At 47.6% G+C, this 21,653-nt stretch overlaps 1 protein-coding gene across 2 annotated transcripts in view; it reads right to left on the bottom strand.

Moving 5' to 3' along the window:
• Nucleotides 1-19,375, bottom strand: part of MTARC2 (mitochondrial amidoxime reducing component 2) — a 35,625-nt gene extending 16,250 nt beyond the window's left edge. The window contains exons 1-4 of one of the 2 annotated variants that reach the window (XM_065938354.1): nt 18,765-19,375; nt 10,140-10,313; nt 4,285-4,447; nt 2,925-3,065 (exon numbers count right to left, since the gene is read on the bottom strand). In XM_065938354.1, the coding sequence (XP_065794426.1) occupies nt 2,925-3,065; nt 4,285-4,447; nt 10,140-10,313; nt 18,765-19,036 (750 nt within the window). In that variant the 5' untranslated portion in view covers nt 19,037-19,375. The remainder of the gene's footprint in view (nt 1-2,924; nt 3,066-4,284; nt 4,448-10,139; nt 10,314-18,764) is intronic. The other variant, XM_065938355.1, reaches the window with a different exon arrangement.
• Between the last annotated feature and the right edge of the window lie 2,278 nt (nt 19,376-21,653).

The raw sequence follows: 21,653 nt of genomic DNA, 5'->3' as shown, positions 1-21,653 counted from the left end.
TGCAAGAATTTTTGCTTCATGGACTAATTTCTGATCAGTCTTCAGCATTATTAATATTGAGTCTCATTTCATTCTGTGTTTAACAACTATCTAATGACTCTGAACTTCTTCACACTCTATTCATCAATACAGAAAAACAGAACAGGGGAGAAATAGGTGGGTTTACTGGGAATGTCTCTGATGGGGCTTGAGCCTCAAGCTCTGGACCCTTTTGAGGCCTTGCACTTAATCTTGGTTTTGTTATTTTCTTCTCTTAAAGAGCCCCCTCAAACTGTATCCACTTCAGGTCACACCAAATCTGAGTTATTCCTGGGGAGAAAAACAAGTCTCTCCCATCAGGCTGCCGATGCCCAGAGAACGTCAGCACTCCTATGTCTCCACCCGCTCTGTCACCCTTGCCCTTCACCCCTCCACAGTCAGCACTTTCCTGGGCACTGTTGGCACAAGTCACCTAGGATGGTGCTGCCAACATAGTCACAGGCCTGATTGTAATTCTGACGCAGGTTTCAGGTAAGGCGGGCTGATCTCCCTCTGGGGACGAAGCACGGCACAGATGTTTCTGCCTCAGTTTCCCTAACTTTCCAACTTTCTAGAGAGCTGCCAGGGTAAAATCGTGCAGCTTGCAGTATCTTGCAGTTTGGTCCTATCTGTTGGGTGCATGAAAATAATAATTACTTCTTCATTTAAAATCATTACCAACTCTTCCTTATCCACAATAGAAAAATCTAAACTCCTGGGACTTCCCTGGTAGCCCAGCGTTTAAAAGTCCACTTTGTGATGCAGAGGACACGGGTTCAATCTCTGGTTCTGGGAACTAAGATCCACATGCTATGGGGCAACTAAGCCTGTGTGCTACAACTAGAGAAAGCCCTTTACCGCAGTGAAGATCTAGTGCTGCCCCAAAAAAAGAGTTTTTAATTTATAAAAAAGTAAAATCCAACCTCCTCGGCATGGTGGCCTGTAGCCAGCTCCAGGTCCAGCCACCTCATGCCACTTCTCCTTTACCTGCAGCGTCCCTGTGATTCTGAAATGATCCCAGGCACCCTAATGTAACAGCCTGTGCTGCTTTTAGGCCTTCTAACTGGTGGCCTCCTTTACCCACCGTGACCCTCACTCCCCTTCGCCAGCACACACAACACCACACTTCACAGCACAGTTCCTGGGTAGCTTGATCTGACCCCTCTCTGCCCCCACGCCTCCTTCTCCAGTGTGTAGGCACTTCTACTTCTAAGCATCCTTGGCTCCTGATAAGTATGTGCATTAAAGCTCTCCTCATGCTGGCCTGCCATTGCCTCCCGGCCATTCCTCTCCTATCAGGAAATTCTGAAGGGCAGGGTCTGTATCTTTTCATCTCTGTATCCAGGATTCTTATTACGGGCCACAGTGCCAGTCTATAATAGATGGTCAATAGATGTAATAGATGTAATAGTTGATCAATTTTAAAAAATCATTTTTAAATAAAAAATTTAATTAAAATCAATTTAAAAATTTTTTAACAAATGTAGAGAAGGATTCAAGACATTAGATAACAAACAACAGGATAATATCAACAAGTAGATAACGTCTGTATACCCTAGTTATTGCTTTCATTATCAAATAAAATGAAGTACCTTCACGTACGAGGATTTATACTAGCCTCCATGCAAAGGTTTATCCTAAAGAACAACATTTACCAGCAAATGGGCCACAGTTTACTCACACAAAAGGATTGCAGGGGTCACCCAAGGGAGCAAAGAATTGAGAAGGTATGTTAGATCCTCTAATAATTAGCTTCTTGGGATCTCTCAATTGGAATCATGATCTCCATTCCTCAGAAGCTGGAGCTGTAAGTCCTGGGTTCTAATCCAAAGCCACTACTTCCATATCTAACAAGTTATGTAACACCTGCAAGCTTCTGTTCCCTTATAAAAAGGAGAAAATAGTACAGACTTCTCAGCACTGTCCTAAGGGAAAAATAGAGTAATTTGCATGAAGCCATCAATTGATTCTGTGTCTGGCACCCAATAAACAGTGAATGAATGGTTGCTGTTATTTCCAGTGCTTATAAAGTTAAGCTTTATAATAGAATCCCAATGTTTACTAAGATTCCCAGTACTTGTTATTACCGAGCAACATACAACTATATATATTTCACATACAGGTCATAGGTACAAGGTGCGGATGTGGTTGTCCTTTTAGGGCTAAAAGGGGCTGAGTCTTTGGAGGGTGAAAATTTCTAGTTTCAACCACATAGCAGAGCATATGAGTCCTCTGGGAGATAATTCAGACCACAGAGGGACACATCTCCAGGTCTGGGTTTACAGGTACATCTCCTGTATCCTCCTGGCCTCCACTTTGGGGTCTGGAGTTTTCAGAAGTCTCAAATCTTTCAGCGCTCCTGGATGGTACAGGTACAAAAATGGGCTGTTCTCTTCATCTTTTCTTCCCTGTAGCTATCTCTGAGCTATGATTATAAATACACTCTAGCCTAGTCCCATTCTTGTTGTTACTCAATCTGACCCTTTGCAACCCCATGGACTGTAGCCCACAAGTCTTCTCTGTCCAAGTAATTTCCCAGGCAAGAATACTAGAGAGAGTTGCAAATTTTTTCTCCAGGGGATCTTCCCCACCCAGAGATGAAACCTGCCTCTCCTGCGTTGCAAGCAAATTCTTTATCGCTGACCCACCAGGAATGTCCCAGTCTAGACCCAGACTTGCTACAATCTGGGAGTTCCAATTGCTGGCTTTGGGGCCAGAGCAGTAAAGGGTGAGCAGCGCCCCCCTGAGGCCAGCGAGGAGATAGCGGCAGCAATAAGTGAACCACTGCACCCAAGACGCAGGCGAGTCTCAAACCACCAACCTGGCCAGCCTCGGAGGAGGGTCCGACTTGGCGCTGACTCGGGAGCACCTCCAGACATCATGCATAAAAGCAGAGAGCCGCTTACCTCCTCAAAAGCATTGCAGCCTGTCACCACGATATTTGGCCTGAAATTGTTTATTTTCACTTTCTTCTCCACCCTGGTGTTCAGATCGGCCAGGGAGGCTTCCGACAGGATCATGACCGGGCTGCAGTCCGGGTACGCCACCTGCGCCAAGGACACGCCACCGTCAGGCCTCGCCGCCCGGGAAACGGGCTCAGCCCGGCAGCCAGCCCGCCAGAGTGCAGAAGGGGACAGCTGCGTTCAGGCGGGAGAGGTGACTCCGCGGGCTTGGATACGGCCAGGTCAGCGCCCGAGCAGGGTTCCTGCCCCCAGCCCCCACCCCGGGGCGCACGCAGATGGGGCTCCCTGTCCACACACAGAAAGCAGCGGGGCCAAGGCCACCCTGCAGCCTCATCTCTCATTCCTCACGACCGCCCAGCAGTGAGTCCCCTGCCGCATCCCCACCGCCATCACCAGACAGGGGAAGGGTCTGCTGCCAATCAGCCCTGCTCTAGCCCTGATTTCCTTTAGCTGCGCCATTCACTCCCGTGCATTTATTTCGCACCACCTATGCATCAGACACTGTTCTAGGAGGGGAAATAGCATGAATACAGCAGATAAAACCCCCTGCATTCAAGGAGCTTGTAGTTCAGGGATCGTGGGGAGAGACACCCCGAGATGGATTTTGAGCCTCATCTCACTACAGAATCAAAACCTTTGGTTTGGGGGCTGTAGCTGACTCAGGGGAGGTGAGGTGCCTTTTAAACACCAGAAATGATCACACCCCACTGGTTGTGAGGGGTGGACTTGGATAAACTCTGCTTCTGTGATTTTAGAAGACTTGGATTTAGAAAACTTTATGGACAGAGGAGCCTGATGGGCTACAGTCCATGGGGTCACAAAGAGTCGGACATGACTGAATGACTGAGCACATAAGCACATAAATCTCACTTTGGCCTGCCAGCTCATCTTCTCTGTCCTCGACACCTGTCCAGGTAGCACCCGCAGTACCCCCTGGGTCATCCCTCAGTTCTGTTCAGTTCAGTCGCTCAGTCGTGTCCAACTCCTTGCAACCCCATGGACTGCAGCACGGCAGGCTTCCCTGTCCATCACCACCTCCTGGAGCTTGCTCAAACTCATGTCCATCGAGTTGGTGATGCCATCCAACCATCTCATCCTTTGTCATCCCCCTTCACCTTCTGCCTTCAATCTTTCCCAGCATCAGGGTCTTTTCCAGTGAGTCAGTTCTTCAAATCAGGTGGCTAAAGGATTGGAGCTTCAGCTTCAGCTTCAGCATCAGTCCTTCCTAACTGGGGCCTCAAGGGAGGCTCTTTGTGGGCCCAGGAGGAAGCCAGAAGGGAAGGGCAGGTCCCTGCAAGCTCACCTGGTAATTCTGGTCCAAAGAAGGGAAAATTTCATTTGCTGCTCTTCCCTTCATGTTCTTTTCAAACTGAACCAGCCTGAAAGCGTCCGTTTTCAAGAAGTTGGTGAACCACTGAGCAGCCTCGTCACCACAGTCCCTGCCCTGGATGTCGAGACCAAACACCCTGGAGAGGTCACGGAGAGCAGGGGGGTTACGTTCATATATCAACACACAGAGCGGTGGGGTCAGGTGGAAGCACTGGGCTGCTGGGCTCTGACTGTCCTGGGGACCAGGGAGTGGTCCGCGGGCCAAAACTGGGCAGAGGCAGAGCGGGAGGGGGCAGGGAAGAACTCGGCAGATGCTCATAACTCAAGCAGTTACAAGCTGAAATACCGATTTTGTTTCAAGAGGCAGGGCTGGAGCCTGCTGCTCTGCATTCCTAACAAGCTTGGGGATGCCCAGGTTGCTGGTTCACAGACCACACTTTGAAATGCAAGGATTTAGGATGCTTCAGAAAGGGAGAGGGACCATGGTGTGGTAGAGGCACCCTGAACTTGGATTCTGATAGACCTGGTTCAAGCTGGAACTCGGCCATTTCTAATCTTATGACGTTTAGCAAATCATTAAACTCCTCTGACCTTCTGTCTCAGTTACAAATTGGAAATAATAATATATTACCTGCTTCACAAGGTGGACACAGGCTCCACCAGATAATGAAGAGGTCTTTGAGGATTTTTTGCTTGAGCGACCTCAAAAGATAAAAGCTATATACCCCCCCAAAAAAGCTATGTACCCCTCACAGAACTGCAAGTTGACATGTGATTTCTTCTTTTTTTTTTAACTGAAATATAGTTGATTGACAATATTGTGTTAGTTTCAGATATAAGTGATTGAGTTATAGATATACTTTTTCAGGTTATTTTCCACTACAAGTTATACAACATATTGAATATAGTTCCCTGTTTTATGGGCTTCTCAAGTAGCCATAAGGAATCCACCTGCCAATGCAGGGAGAGTTGGGTTCAATCCCTGGGTAAGAAAGATCCCCTGGAGGAGAAAGTGGCAACCCAATTCAGTATTGTCATCTGGATAAGCCCATAGACAGAGAAGCCTGACGGGCTACAGTTCAGCGGGTCACAAAGAGTCAGACATGCCTGAGCAGGCATGCACTGTGTGTGTCCCTATTTTATGCAGCAAATCCTTGCTGTTTATCTATTTTATGGATTGCAGTTCACAGCTGTTCCTCTCATACTCTTAATTTTTCCCTCTCTCCCTCACTTTCCCCTTGGGAAACAAGAAGTTTGTTTTCTACGTCTGTGATTCTGTTTCTGTTTTGTATATAGATTCATCTGTATTATTTTTTAGGTTTCACATATATGTGATAACACATGATATTTGTCTTCCTCTGTCTGCGGTTCATGGGGTCACAAAGAGTCGGGCACGACTGAGCAACTGAACTGAACTGTCTGACTTTATTTAGTATGATTTTCTCTAGGTCCATCTGTATTTTTTATAAGTTTAATTTGTTATGAAAGATTAAATTTCCATTGAATTGTAAATATTAACATTTAAAGTAAAATTATATCATAATTTATGTTATACCTTAATATTATAAATGTATATAAATTATGCTTTTAAAAGCATGCAATGAAATTCAAATGTCAGGGTAGTTTGATAGCTATTTTTAAAAACTATTTTTAATAATACATGGTCAGGGACTTCTTTTATGTCCCACATTTTAAAAATTATTTTCAAATTTTTTCCCAATCTAAGACTCCCCCAGTGGTCCAGTGGTTAAGATGCCATGCTTCTGCTGTAGGAGGCATGGGCTCCAACCCTGGTTAAGGAAGTTTCACATGCCACCTGGGGCAGCCAGAGGGGAAAAAATGTTTTCTTAGTTTTATTGAGACATAATTGACATACAGCACCGCCTAAGTTCAGGGTATAAAGCATAAGGACTTGACTTACATGTATTGTGAAATGATTACAAGTTTAGCTAGCAGTCCTCATCTCATATTTTTTTAAGTTCCTTTTTTCTTATGATGAGAACTCTTAAGATTCACTGTCTTCACAGATGGAATGAAAGAAGTTGATCTATAATAATTCCACTCATCCTTTGAATCCTTCTGTGATCTTTGGCAGTTAGTAATCTTTCATTAAAAGTGTTTTTAATAATTTATCAGCAACAATTTGACTAGAGGTGCTATCATTTTAGTGTAAGACAAAGACTTTGAACACCATCTTGTGGAATGACTTTACCCCTGTCATTAGAAACACTCTCCTTTATCAATACCAGCAGGTTTTTCCCTCCCAGGGCAGTGCTCTCTACTAAGACAAGGGATGGGCAAGCCTTTCATCTGTACCAAGGAGAGGTGGAGAAGAGAATTTGCCCCCTGCAGGTAGGATCACAGCTGGAGAGAGAACCTTTAAGATTCAGGGATCTGGAAACTGAGTCCCTTAAAGGGATCCCAGCCCTCAGGTACCACGGGAGGTGTTTGCATTTCCCTGTGAGTGCCTCCTCCAGTCTGAAGGCCCCTGGGGTGATCTATGTGAGGGAATCCGAGGTGGACCATGAGATGCTCCCTGAGGCCCACAGACCTTGTCTGACGGCTAGACTCAGCCTACCTCCTGTCAGATCTCCATGCAGTTCTGAAGTTTCTTGGCCCTTTGCCTTCTCTCTAAACCCTCTTCTTGGAGCCACTGTTTGGCCTCTGACTAATCCCTGGCCCCAACCCCATGGTCCTCTCATGGTCCTCTTCCTCACCGCCTTCAGCCTTTCCCCTAAAATCTCCTCCACCAGTCTGCTACTCCATACAGATCTGCTCCCTGGGCTGAGCGCTTCCTTCAAGCCCTTCAGGACAGCCCTCCTGTGTAAGTGCACACACTTCCACCCACTGAGGCCAGCTTAGTGCAGGCTCTTTGAGAAGTAGAGAGCACCCAGTGGGGCAGGGGAAAACTACTTATCCAGTGCCCCTGAAAGTTACTCCCCCACTAATCCCCCCTCCCTCCCCTCCCTACTGCAGGCTCTACCCTTCAGTAATTCCACCTCCTGCAGTTCTCTCCAAATTTTATGAAAAGTTCACTTTCTTCCATACTTCTACACAAAATGTTCTATCATCAATACCCCACAGGAAAGAACTGCATCTCCCTGAGTAAGCATAACAGAACTACATTAGTTAGTAATCTAATTTAGTTCAGGGTTGAAGGAAATCAACCCTGAATATTCATTGGAAGGACTGATGCTGAAGCTGAAGCCCCAATACTTTGGTCACTTGATGCAAAGAGCTAACTCATTGGAAAAGGCCCTGATGCTGGGAAAGATTGAAGGCAGGAAGAGAAGGGGACAACAGAGGATGAGATGGTTGGATGGCATCCTCGTCTCAATGGACATGAGTTTGAGCAAGCTCTGGGAGGTAGTGAAAGACAGGGGAGCCTGGCGTGCTGCAGTCCTTGGGGTCACAAAGAGTCAGACACGACCGAGGGACTGAACAACAACAAAGTTAGTGATCTACTAATTCACAAAGCAAAATAACTCACTAAAAATACTTGAGAAGACATAAAAGCTTGAATGGACTTTTACAAAGAAAATCTAGGCAGTTTAACTGGAAAGTTTCACTAATGATCAAAGAATAAAAACTATCAAATATAAATAGAAAAAAATTTAATTGTCATTTAAAATAGGACAAAGAGATAAGGTGTCTCGGACTCAATCTAACAAGAGATGTACAATTCTATTATAGAGAAAATTATGAAATTTTGTTAAAGAAATAAGACACAAATAAGGGAGAAAGATAACACATTCATGGATAGGGAGGCTATCGACAATAAAGATGATAACTATGTGAGACCTATCATTTATAAGGACCTGCTATGAATCAGGAACTCTTTAAATAAATACATAAATTCATTTCAATTTTCTCTAAATGTAGCCTCAAATTCAATGCAATTCCAATCAAAATCCCAAAAGGATTTTACAGAGAATTTGACAAGCTGATTCTAAAATGTGTAGGAAGAAATTCCTTGGCAATCCAGTGGTTGGGACTCTGCACTTTCACTGCAGTGGGAATGGGTTTGATCCCTGGTTGGAGAACCAAGATCCTGCCTGCCACACAGTGAGGCCAAGAAAATAAAATAAAAACAATAACAATGTCCCATTGATTAAAAAATAAAATAAAGTATGAAGTCCAAAGATGGTCAAGATACTTGAAAGACAAAATAATGAGGAGACTCATCTTACTCGATATCAAGATATAAAGTTAAAGAAATTAAGACAGTGATGGATAGGATCAGGAATGGATACAGAATCCAGTGCAAAGGACAGAGAGCTCAGAAAATAACTGATACTTCCTAAAGAAGCAAGTGGCTCAGTGGTAAAGAAGCAGGAGATGCAGGTTCAATCCCTGGGTCAGGAAGATGCCCTGGACACGGAAATGGCAACCCACTCCAGTATTCCTGCCTGGGAAATCCCATGGACAAAGGAGCCTGGCGGGCTGCAGTCCATGGGGTTGCAAGAGTCGGACATTACTTTGAGCCTGGACAACAACAACAAAGATCTTAAGATGCCACAATGCAGGTGGCATTATAGATCACTGGGAAACAAATGGCTTAGTCTCCTCATTTGTAAAGTGTACTGATATCTGCCTCATAAACTTACTGAGATAATTAACTGAAATACTATAGTCAATGAATGACTGCTTCAGGCTTTCAAAACTGTAGAACCTGGAGTGATGGGTTTCAGTTCAGACACTGCTAATAAAAGCACACCATGAGGGTACAGGGGGCATTCTGAGGCTCTCCAATTTCCACATGCTGAGAATTCTCAGGTGGTTACAAAGGGAGCACCTATGACAAGTGTCTAAGCCTCTAGGACGCCCTGCTAGCACAGGACAAGACCTCGAAAAGTCATGCAACTGGATGGCCCTGCAAGGGTCCCACAGACTGAAAGGAAACCCGGGCTTGAGGTGCATGTCTGGCCAGAGGTCAAATCTCAGACCTCCTGATGGAGGTGCCTAAGTCTCAATCTCAGGCCTCAGGGCCACGGAGTCAGCAGGAAAAGCCTCAGCATCCGTATCATTCAACCCAGAGATACAGGCAGGAACGTCTCCACTAGTGAACGCCCTTGTCTGCCTGGCAATTCTGAATAGAAGTCCGTCCTACGTGAACAAAAGGAGACAAACCCTAAAGACTGGCCCTCTGTATCCTCTCTATATTTGTATTACTTTTTTTATTTTTAATGCTTTGATATCTTGGGACTTGGTGATGCTGAAGGAACGCCCCCTTCCAGGGCTAACCAATTCAGAGAGATAGTAAAACACTGGGCTTTCATATGCAAACCAGCCAATCCAAAGTCCTCACTCCAACCACCTCCCCCATTGCATTTTACACTCTGGCCACAGTCCCCTGCTCTAATCACCAGGGTCAGATACCAGACAACCAAGGACAGCCTCTGTGCCACAGGACCAATTTTCCCAGAGCCTGCAGAAAGCAGAATAAAGACTCTTGGAGGTTCCCCTGCCCCCTCTACCTCCTGGCAGACTCCGGTATTTCCCCATGTGGCCCTGCATGTTTTCTATGTGGCCTCTGGTTTCTAAGCATGTGTGAATATAAAAAGCCTTCTTTCTTCATAACAGTCATTTCTGTGTCTGCATGTCTTGCCATATCTGATGAAAACAAATCTAAATATCCTTAATACAGTATTCTATTTCACCCACTCACACTTGACCACTGGCTTGATCCCAAAATGGACTAGACTTCTCTTAAATATTTCTGTACCAGTTTCATCATCTACTGGACAAAGTGTAGCAAGGTGGAGCACAGGGAGAGACTAGATGGAAATGAGTCCTGGCACAGGTCCCCGGAGCCCCAGAGCAGAGCACCTGCAGTCATGGAGCTTGTTTGAAGAATGCAGCTTGGTCGGCAAAACCAGCTGGTCCACGCCTGGAGCCCTGAGGATCAGGCGGTCGTCCTCAGAGGTGATGGAGACCAACACAAGGCGAGGCTCCTGCCGGCCAGTCACCATGTGTCCGTCTTCCTTTATCACCAGCCAAAACCTGCCAAGGAACCAACAAGGGCACACTCAGAAAAGCGTTTGCCACCCACTCCAAAGCTCCCCTCTAGCCTTCTATTTCATCGAAACCCTCCCTCTCTGGGACTTCCCTGGTGGTCCAGAGGCTGAGACTTCACGCTCCTAATGCAAAAGACCTGGGTTCGATCCCTAGTCAGGGAACTAGATTGCACACACCGCAACTAAGAGTTCGCATGAAGCGACTAAAGATCCCAGGTGCTGCAACTAAGACTCAGAGCAACCAAATAAACATTAAAACAAAACAAAACAAAAACTCCCTCTACCCCCACTCAGGACCCAACAATTTCTAGACAATATCCAAGTCTAGCCAAATTCTTCTGGTCCAAGAGATGGTGCTACCCCCGACCCCAAAAGGAGTTTGTTTGGTACAAGGAACCCTGGGAAAGAGCATCTGGCCAATGTATGAAAATCCCCAGTCTCCAAAATCCTGGTGAGGCTGGTGTAGGGACCTCCTCTACTACTAGAGTTCATACATTGCTCACTTTGGGCCTTTGTTTTAATCAGAGACTTCCCCTGGTTAAAGCAAAAGGTCTTCCAGGCCTTTCTGCTGTGGAACAAGAGGGCACTGACCAAATGACGGCTGGTCCAGGGGGACTGAAGCTCTAGACAAAGGTCTTGAATGTGTGTGACTCCAGTGGATGCAAACCAGCCTCTGCTGGGTTTACCTTGCTGGGACACGTGGACCTTGATCAGGAAACCCGTATACAGCCTTTCTTCTTCATGCACACATTAAAACTCATATAACGTTATAAACCAATGCCATGTCTGTATGTGTATACTCAGTCACTCAGTTGTGTCCAATTCTTTGAGACCCCATGGACCATTTTTAAAAAGAAAGAAAATGTGGTATATCTATATGGTGGAATATTATTTAGCCATAAAAAGAAGGAAATTCTGCAATTTTTGACAACATCTATGAAATTTGAGGGTATTAATAGTAAGTGAAGTAAGTCAGACAGAGAAAGATAAATACTGTATCATGTCACTTGTAAGTGAAATCTAATAAGCTGGAAATTGCTGGAAACAGAAAGTAGGGCATTTCCCTGACAGTCCAGTGGCTAAGACTCCACGTTCCCAGTGTGAGGGACCCAGGTTTGCTCACTGGTAGGGGAACCAGATCCCACATGCCGCAGCTAAGACCTGGTGCAGCCAAATAAGTAAATATTTTAAAAGGAAAGTAATGGAGAGGAGATTGGTGGCTGCCATGGGTTGGGGGTGGGGGAAATATGTGACCACCTTCAGGTGGTCAAAGGGTACAAACTTTGAGCTCTAAGAGGAAAAGATGTCTGTAATGTACATTATGACATCTACAGTTAATAATACAGTATTGAAATTTGTTGAAATTTGTTGAAAATTGTTAAGAGAGAAAATCTCAAATGCTCTCATGATAACAAGAGCAACAAAATGGAAATTATGTGTAGTGAAGGATGTGTTCATTAGCCTTATTACGGCAATCATTTCACAATATATGTGTGTACACCTGAAACTTACCCAATGTTATATTTCAGTTATCTCAGTAAAGCTGGAGAAAAAAAATGACTTACGCAAATTGTGTGTTAGATAAGAACTCACCTTCTACACAGTCCCCACCTCCCACCCCCGATTCTGGGCTCAGCTTTCATACTGTGTATCACATCCAGGGAGAGAGTGGGGTGCAGAGTGAGCTGAAGAATGGAATGTTAGGCTGGTCATGCTCTTATCTATAGGAATGCATATACTGATATTTTGGGTTACACCACACATATGATGTGATTACTAAGTGTGCCGCCCCTAGGGAAAATGAGTTTCAACGTCACTGTTTTAGACGGAACAAGAGCAGTGGGTGAGGAACTCTGCAGACTCGGATGAGTGAACCACCACTGAAAGCTGAGGCCTCCCACACGTGAGCAGGATTTCAAAATATGCCTGGAGCCAGATGGAATGGTGAGGTAACCTGGTGAGGCAGGTCTCTGCCCTCTCTGCCTCTGGCAGGGAGTCTCCTCTCTGGAACCTCCCCTTCAGACAGCCTATCCCTGTCCAATGCTGGAGAATCTGCCTCCAAGCCGGCAGACCGGGGCTGGGTCCTGAGCCAGCTCCCTGGCATGCGTGCTGCTGCGAGGGTACCGCAGTGGCACTGGCGATGATGACAGAGCAAAGGCATTTTGGGAATTGCTGTGGCTACTCTCCCGGGAGCTGAGGATGCTGGGCAGTACTAGGTCCCCGACCCTCTGAGGAGCCCTCCTTTTTTTTCCCCCGGGCATCTTTGGCTTTCAGGGTTCTCTAGCCCGTTCGCCTATGGGGTGAGAGTGGGTTCTGTGACCCAGGGCTTTCCTGCCTACCTTGTCACAGCCCTGAGATGCTGGGGAAGATTGAGGGCAGGAGGAGAAGGGGGCGAGAGAGACTGAAGTGATTGGATGGCATCAATGACTCAATGGACATGAGTTTGAGCAAACTCCAGGGGATAGTGAAGGACAGGGAAGCCTGGTGTGCTACAGTCCATGGGGTTGCAAAGAGTCGGGCACCATTTAGCAGCTGAACAACAACAGTTCTCTCAGGGCTGGGCCCTGTTCCTTATTTCCAGCTTCATCCTTGCACACAGTCCTGGGTGGCCCTGCTCTGATGAACCCCACCAAAGCCTGCACCTGAACTTCCAACATGGCCCGTCCTGCTCTGAAACGAGCCTCCCTCTGAGAGCCCCACACGACCAGGCTTATCCAGACAGGAGTCACACACCCCCACAGACCATTATTTCTAAAAGTCAGCCCTTCCCTGGGCCAAGTCTTCTCACCTCCCATCTTTCTCTTCACTTGAAACCCTGCAGTCAAGTGTCACCCTCAGCTTATTATATAATCACCTGGGTGTTAATCCCTGGGAGGAGGCAGAAGTGGTGGCTGGAAGTTCTGTGCTAACTTGCAATGGATGGAGCAAGAGGCAATTGCAAGCAGCTTGACACTGGGGCAGGACGATCACAACAGAGGATGCAAAGTGCTGTTGACAACACACATCAGCCACCCCCCGCTACCCTGTAGCTGGAGTGATGTTATTTTTCACCTCTGGCACACAAATGATGCCCAGGAGTGAATAATGACCTCTGCTCTGCCAGACGGGCAAGAAAGGATCTGTCTGCAGTGTGGGTTTGATCATGACCCACTTCTTCTCACCTGCAACCCTGAAAGCCAGCACCTTCGTTTTACACAGAAAACACGAGTGTGTGGCATGAAGAGCATTGCAGAGCCCAGAACTAAGTCTCCAAAGGAACAGTGATGCCCTGAACGACCCACAGCAGTGTTCAGGGAGCAGAGCACAAGACAGATGGAAAGTGTCATTTCTAAACGGACAGACTGGCCTGGGAAGCGGGAAGGACTGAGCCAGCAAAGGCAGGGAAACAGAAGCCCCATCACAAGAGGGACTAGTCCGTGCAGAAGAAATGAAGGGCTGGCTTCATAAAGGACTGGGGTGGATTTATCAATGGATGAGACATACGGCCAAGGAGGACAGTCCAGAATCTGTGCCAAACAGCCAGTGTCAGCGTTTTGCTGGATAGTCTTGAAACCAGCTCAAAGCTCAGGACGCTCAGGCCCAGAGCTCACAGATACGTTAAAGGCTTTGACTAGAACAGCTCTAGAAATTGAAGGCCCAGAGCACTTACAGAGGAAGCGCTCAGCATCTGAGAACAGTTCCAAAGACACGGGTTCAAAATGGAAATAAATCAAGGCGGCCTTTTCTTGCCTACGTAGACTCTTCGTAGTTTCATGATGGAAATTTCAAGTTGGGAAAATAACAGCGTTATAGCAGAGTTCTTTCCAATTTGTCTTCCAGTTTCAGTTATCGCTTCATGAGATCATCAAATTCAACTTCTTTAGCCAATGAAAAACAGGCTCGGAAGAGGTTAAGTGACTTCTCTGGAGGTCTCCTGAGACTTGGTGTGATCCTTGCCCTTGTAAATCACATACTGGCTTCGCAGCAAGGGCATGAGTGTTGCCCTCAGAGATCTGAGTTCAAATCCCTCCAGCATATAGTGGTCTTGTTGTTGTAGGAGATAGATAGGCTCCAGGTTAAATAGTTACAACTGGCCTCCTGCTTGCATTTCACAGGGACCCAAAGAAGTGGGCTTCAGGCTGGATACTTAAAACTGTTAGCATTTTCTGAGACAAGAGATAGGTGGGCTCCTGCTCACTTAGAGGGCTGCCTACACCCTTTCTCTCCACATTGCTAATAATAAACTTTGTATCACCTTTACAATTTCTACCTCTGTGATAAATGCCTTTTTCACTGTGGGCAAAGATCCAGGGGAAAAATAGCTTCTAGGCTCTAGCCCTTGCTGGCCTGGTGGCTAAGATTCTTGATTCTCACCCAGGCTACCCAGGTTCAATTCCTGGGCAGGGAATTAAGATCTCACTTCACTGCCGCCTCACCGAGATCACTGTGATCTCAGGTCAGATACTCATCCTTTCTGATGCCATTTCTTTATTTGCAAAGTGGACACAATATCTAGCCCACAAGATTGCTATGAGGCTTAAACTATATTATCTGTTGAAAGGTCTTAGTTCAGTGTCTGCTGAGTATGAACCACCGAATAAAAGTATTCCATTGCTTTCCCCTGCCTCACCCCAGTCTCCACACCATGCAATCCCATCTCAAGTATATATTGTTCGAAACAAGGGAACACTGACACAGTTCCATCTATTTTCAGACGTCCACAGAGGCAGAAAAGCAAAGGAAAAATATTCTCTTTCCACGGAAGCCAGAGTCACAGCAAAGTAGTGGCAACATGCAGTGGGAAACAATAGTTCTTCCTGATGAAAAGCAGACACACAGGCAAGCATTGAACCTCTGTGAAATAGCATCAGTGCTTCACGTGAAGAAGAAGGGAGCACAAGTGCCTTTTCTCTGGATGTGCAGCATGAGAGTTCATGTCTTCACTCTGGCTCAAGTCCTCTCAGCAATCAGGAGGCTTTTCTAGTCCTTCACACTTGAGGAGCTGTTTAGCTCAGATTCTTCTTAATGGTCCCAGAGAAAACCCTCTAACGATAGCATCAGAATCACCTAGGGAGACTTTCACACCTGAGAAATGGAGTATTTCCTGCCACATCAGCAAACAAGGATGTCATGTGAGTGCTAAGTCGCTTCAATCGTGTCCGGCTCTTTGTGACCCTATGGACTCTAGCAGACCAGGCTCCTCTGTCCATGGGATTCTCCAGTCAAGAATATTGAAGTGGGTTGTCTGCCCTTTTCTCGGGGATCTTCCCAACTCAGGAATGGAACCCGCATCTCTTACATCTCCTGTACTGGCAGGTGGGTTCTTTATCAGTCAGCAGCAATTTTAGCCCTCCATTGTGAGCTGGTGAGCCCTGATGGAACTCGGGAAGAATACCCGCCACTCCCTTGGTGAGCCCTGAGAAACTCAGGGTGTGAAAATAGAATGCTGGCCCCAGATAGGTATGGTGCATGTCAGAGGAATGATTTCAGTGAGCTCAGATGCTTGCATCTTCCCATAATAGAAAAGCGCTAAATTCCTTAACTTGGGATATCTAGTATTTTTTAATTTACAAAAAACTTTTGACAATCAAACTGACTACCTGCCCTCTGTTGCAAAACTCCTATATAACCGGGCTCCTCTCTTCTGCCTCTTCAGAGCAGTTCTCTCAGGGTCACTTGAGATGCTATCTCCTGGGTTTGAGGTCCTAAAAATTCCCGCCAAACAGAACTCAACTTAGAACTCAACTTGTAGGTTTTGACTATTTTTTAAGTCGACACACCCTACACAAGCTTGTTTCACTCCTACTCCATAGGCCTGGGATGGGAAACTCAGGATAGTACAGTCTTAAAAAACTCTTCAGGGACTTCCATGGTGGTACATGGAAGGAATCCACCTGCCAATCCAGGGGCCAAGGGTTCGTTCCAGCCCTGGTCCAGGAAGATTCCACAGGGTGCGGAGCAACTGAAGTCCATATGCCACAACTACTGAGCCTGCACACCCAGAGCCTGCGCTCCTCAGGAGAAGGCATCACAACGAGAACCCTACATACAGCAAGGAAGGACAGCCCCGCTCACCGTAACTAGAGAAAGCACGTGCAGGAATGAAGACCCAGCACAGCCAAAAATAAATAACTCTCCAGGATTAGAAATCGGGGGTGAAAGGGGTAGAAAATCCCCTGTGAGCTTCACACAACACTTTCCTAAAACAACCGGAAGTTTTTCCATGCCGTGGGAGCCCACATTTCTTTAAGGGAAGAGCAATCTTCAGCAAAGAGAGAATACACGCATCTCGGGAGTGAACTCAGGATAGCAGACATCCTCCGCTAGAAGGCTCCCGCAACGACCAATCTGCAAACCTCCCTCCTCTAGACACAGGACCACAGCTAACCCATCCCAGCCAGACAGCAAAGCATCCTCATCCTAAGGAAGCAAAAAAGGAGGTTCCATTCTTCCTTGATCACTCTTTCTAAGGTTTGGAATCCTCCCCTGTCTCAACTACCAATCGGTACATGGCAAGGGACTGGCCATCTACCTCTACAAGGATTAAACCATGTGCTGCTGACCTTCAATACCTCCTGAAAGGAGTTCAGGGTGGAAAGCGGAAATGAGGCGCTCTGGGAAAAACTGAGAAGACAGGTCCTCAGATGGTTAGACGTTTTCAGGAGCTAATTTTGTGAGCCCAATTTTTGTATCTCCTCATATTTGGAAAAGCACTAAAATCCTTGAAGGTGATGACTGTTCCTCATGACAAGCAAAGCTTCATGAGACTAGTAGAAAGCTTCTGGAAAAATATGGGCTTGATTGCATGTATTCCCTCTTCCCAAAATCACATGCATACTGACCTTTCCCCCTTGCCTCTTTGGAACAGTTTCTCAGAGCTATCTGAGGTTCTGGCTCCTGGGCAGCAGTCCTCATTTTGCCCCAAGTAAAACTTAACACTCACATTGCGCATTTTTTTTTTAAGTTGACACCTGCCAAGATGGCCTTCCCCTTATGCAGCTGCACCATTCTGTGTCCACGAGTATGTCTGCGGGCTCACCTCTGGGGGGAGAAAAACGACAGGGCACCTTTTCTGAGGCAGGAGGATGAAATTCTGATGTGTCAGGTCTTATGTAGGTCAGGACTTTACCTAAAGTTCTTCGCTGAGGACCACTCTGCCTCTGGGGGAGGGGACACACTATTCCTTTAGTGGCAAGTATTACACGCATGGTCCACCCGCCATGTCCTCTCCCAAACAGAAGACTGCCCTCTGCTCATTACATATTACAGTGGGTCAGGGCCCCAACCTCCAGCATGTCTCAGGAACCTTCCCTGGGGAGTGGAAATGGTGAGGGACCAGTCCTGGCAAAGGCCAAAGCCAGTGTGCTTGAACAAGCCTTGGTTTCACCTTTGCTCCCGTCTACCCACGAGTGCCAAGAACATTTTATTTTTTAACTATTGTGTTCACACTAAGAATCAGAAATTTTAGAACAGCAGCCTTGGAGATAAGCAATCAGACCCCAAGTTTTTATGGAGCATCTCCTCCAGGGAGAGGCAGAGACTTTGTAAGCAAGCAGGACCCTGTGGGGCTTTCCCAGGACACTCCCTCCCCCATCTCTGCTTTAGGTCCTCTCTGAAGCACCTTGTTGTTCAGTGGCTAAGTACAGACTCTTTGCAAATCCATGGACTACAGCACACCTAGATAACAGTATTTGATACGTATTTCCTGGGTTGTTTTACAGATATAAAAACCCTCACCAAATGGAAGATGTTAACTACTAGACGACCATGAGTACATAGCTCCAGGCCTCCTGGAGCCTGAGGAATGATAACATTAACTCCTGTGACCCTCCCACTATACTTCACTGTAAGCCAGTCAAGAGAATTGTGCAGGATCTTTTTTCTGACCCTGCGACACCCCCTCACCTGGCGTTAAAAATGCTCTGTCAAGGGACTTCCCTGGTGGTTCAGTGGCTGGGACTCTCTGATCCCAGTGCAGGGGCCGGGGTCTGATCACTGGTCAGGGAGCTGGATCCCACGTGCTGCAACTAGTAGTTCACAGGTCACAGCCAGAGATCCCAGTGCAGACCAACAAATAAATAAAGATAAATTTTTTAAAAAAGCTTTGTCAAAACCTTTCCAGGAGAGGTTTGAGGGAGGCCTGTGACACCAGTCTGCTTGCATGGCCCGTCAATCAAGTTTTCTCTGCTCCAAACTCCAGCCTTTTGGGTTGTCTGGCCTCACCGAGCCCTACAGGTACAGAAACTCGCAGCTAACAGCTGCAACCCACTAGCTTTCCAAATCTGAACCAGACAAGAACTTGACCTTTCCAGCTACAAGATCAGAGGCAGATGACCCAACAAGCTGCCCAGGAAAGCCACGCGGCAAACCTCTGGTCTCCTTCCCCGGGACAAGCCCCAGCTCCCCCAACCCGCCCCCTCCCCGGCAGGTCCCGCGCTGTTCCCGCGCCCGGCCCTACCTGTCCCGCAGGTGGCCTCTGCGCAGCCCCAGGGCCGTGCACTCGGCCGCGTCCACCGACACCCCCTTGCAGGACTTGACCGGGTAGATCCACAGCTCGCTCACCGTGCCCACCTGCTGCAGCCGCCGGCGCCGACCGGGCCGCGCGCGGCGCCAGGTGACGGCTCCCAGCGCCACCGCGGCCAGTCCCAGGGCGGCCACCCCCAGCCAGCGGGGCCCGGGCGGCGCGGGGAGGCCCAGGCGGGCCAGAGCCGAGGAGCCGGCGGCGCCCATGACCCAGCGATCGCGGGCGGCGGCCTGAGCGCACACGGGGCAGCGTTGGAGTGAGGAGGGCGCCGGGCGCTCAGGGCTCCGGGCGAGAGGGCGGAGCCAGGGCTGGTTCAGTCACCCGCCCTGGCACTCTCCGCGGGCCGAGGCGGCGGGACTGGCGGTGCGCAAGGAGGGGACCCCTAACTGCGGCGCCGAGGACCCGGCGGTAACCGAGGAACAGAAGACAGAGAGCGGGCCGGGATGCTCAGACGCCCCTGGGGGAAGCAGGGATCAGGAAACCGAAGCCGGAGGCCTGGCTGCCCACTCTCTCTCTCTGACCGGTCACTGTCGCTTTATTGCTCCGTCTTCCTGGTGGCCTGCGACGCAACCCCTCACCCGCCCACATTCCACCCGCTCTCCACGGCCTCTTGGCTTCCTGCACACGGCCCGCTTAACTGCGTGACTGGAGCCCAGCGAACAGGGAAAGCGGACGTCGAAGGGAGCATTTTAAACGTTTAGCAGCTCCTACTGGCAGATGGCTCTGAGAACTGCAGAACTTTGGATCCATAACCCGCTCCGTGGAAACGTCTGTGCTGTGGGTAAACTCCACCATGGCTTCTTGCTGCATAAGGCTAAGCCCCGAGGATGACCCCAGCTTCTAGTTCAATGCCTACTTGAGAAAACTCACTGCTGCCAGGAGGTTTCAGTGTTCTGTTCCTGCCAAAATCTGAGGGCTGGCCCCTGGATCCCCACCTCCTTTCCTTGTTTACAGACTTTTGCTCTGGGCCTCCTTAATCAATAGAAACCAGTAAGAGGCAGAGGGAAGACGAGAAATTCAGGCAAGGCTATGTTGGAACTTGAACTGCAGCACCAGGAAGCAAAAAGAAGAAACAGATTCCCTCCCTTGCTCCCTGAGGGGGTGGGGAGTGGGGGACTGCCGACTCCTTATGTGGGGTGAGGGCAGGGGTGGATCCAGGGGTAAAGCTGGAGGGGTAGCTTAAGTGGGTTGCCCGCCCTTCGTTGGTCCTAGGTGCAGGGTGCATGAGCAGTGCAAAAAGCAGGGTGCAAAAGTAGACCCCTACTTTTGCTGGATTTGGGGTCTTTTTGTATGTTCTTGTTCCTAATTTTCCCCACTGCACATGCACACAACTATTTTTAGTCCCTTGTAGTTTCTTTGTATTTTGTTGCTGCAGGAGACCTTTGTCCAGGAGCAAGCATTGAAGCAAAGGGTCCCAGGTCACAACCTGTCTCACTTTTAGAGCCCTTACTCGAAAGGCTTCACCACTGCGAATCCTCCCTCTGTCCTTTCCAGATGTGTAGGAATCTCCTACAACTCAGAAGTGTCTTTCTCAAGGGCCTGAGAACCATTCCTTTGAGCTGTAATCAGTACTGCCAGCTGTAATCAGTACCGCCTGGCCCAACACCATCTCATTGCCCCCATCCTTGTCAGTTTCACCTGAGACCCATTTCCTCTCATTCACCCTTTAAAACCCAGTCACCTCTGCATTCATGGGGATGGAGTTCAGTTCTTTCCTCTCTGTTCAGTCAGTTCAGTTGCTCAGTTATGTCCAACTCTTTGCAACACCATGGACTGCAGCATGCCAGGCCTCCCTGTCCATCACCAACTCCTGGAGTTTACTCAAACTCATGTCCATTGAGTCGGTGATGCCATCCAACCATCTCATTCTCTGTTCCCCTTCTCCTCTTGTCTTCAATCTTTCCCAGCATCAGGGTCTTTTCAAATCAGTCAGTTCTTCACATCAGGTGGCCAAAGTATTGGAGTTTCAGCTTCAGCATCAGTCCTTCCAATGAACACCCAGGACTGATTTCCTTTAGGATGGACTGGTTGGATCTCCTTACAGTCCAAGGGACTCTGAGTCTTCTCCAACACCACAGTTCAAAAGCATTGATTCTTCAGCACTCAGCTTTCTTTATAGTCCAAATCTCACATCCATACATGATTACTGGAAAAATCATAGCTTTGACTAGATGGACCTTTGTTGGCAAAGTAATGTCTCTGCTTTTTAATATGCTGTCTAGGTTGATCATAACTTTTCTTCCAAGGAGCAAGTGTCTTTTAATTTCATGGCTGCAATCACTATCTGCAGTGATTTTTAAGCCCAAAAAAGTCTGTCACTGTTTCCATTGTTTCCCCATCTATTTGCCATGAAGTGATGGGACCAGATGCCATGATCTTAGTTTTCTGAATGTTGAGTTTTAAGCCAACTTTTTCACTCTCCTCTTTCACTTTCATCAAGAGGCTCTAGTTCTTCTTTGCTTTCTGCCGTAAGGGTGGTGTCATCTGCATAACTGAGGTTCTTCATTCCAGCTTGTGCTTCATCCAGCGCAGCGTTTCTCATGATGTACTCTGCATATAATTTAAATAAGCAGGGTGACAATATACAGCCTTGACATACTCCTTTCCTGATTTGGAACCAGTCTGTTGTTCCATGTCCAGTCCTAACTGTTGCTTCCTGACCTGCATACAGATTTCTCAAGAGGCAGGTCAGGTGGTCTGGTATTCCCATCTCTTGAAGAATTTTCCACAGTTTGTTGTGATCCACACAGTCAAAGGCTTTGACATAGTCAGTAAAGCAGGAGTAGATGTTTCCCTACTGGTCCCATAAAATTCCTTTTTACT

This window comes from Muntiacus reevesi, chromosome 5 (genome assembly GCF_963930625.1).
Source record: "Muntiacus reevesi chromosome 5, mMunRee1.1, whole genome shotgun sequence".
NCBI lineage: Eukaryota > Metazoa > Chordata > Mammalia > Artiodactyla > Cervidae > Muntiacus > Muntiacus reevesi.
This window is presented reverse-complemented; position numbering and strand designations above follow the sequence as displayed.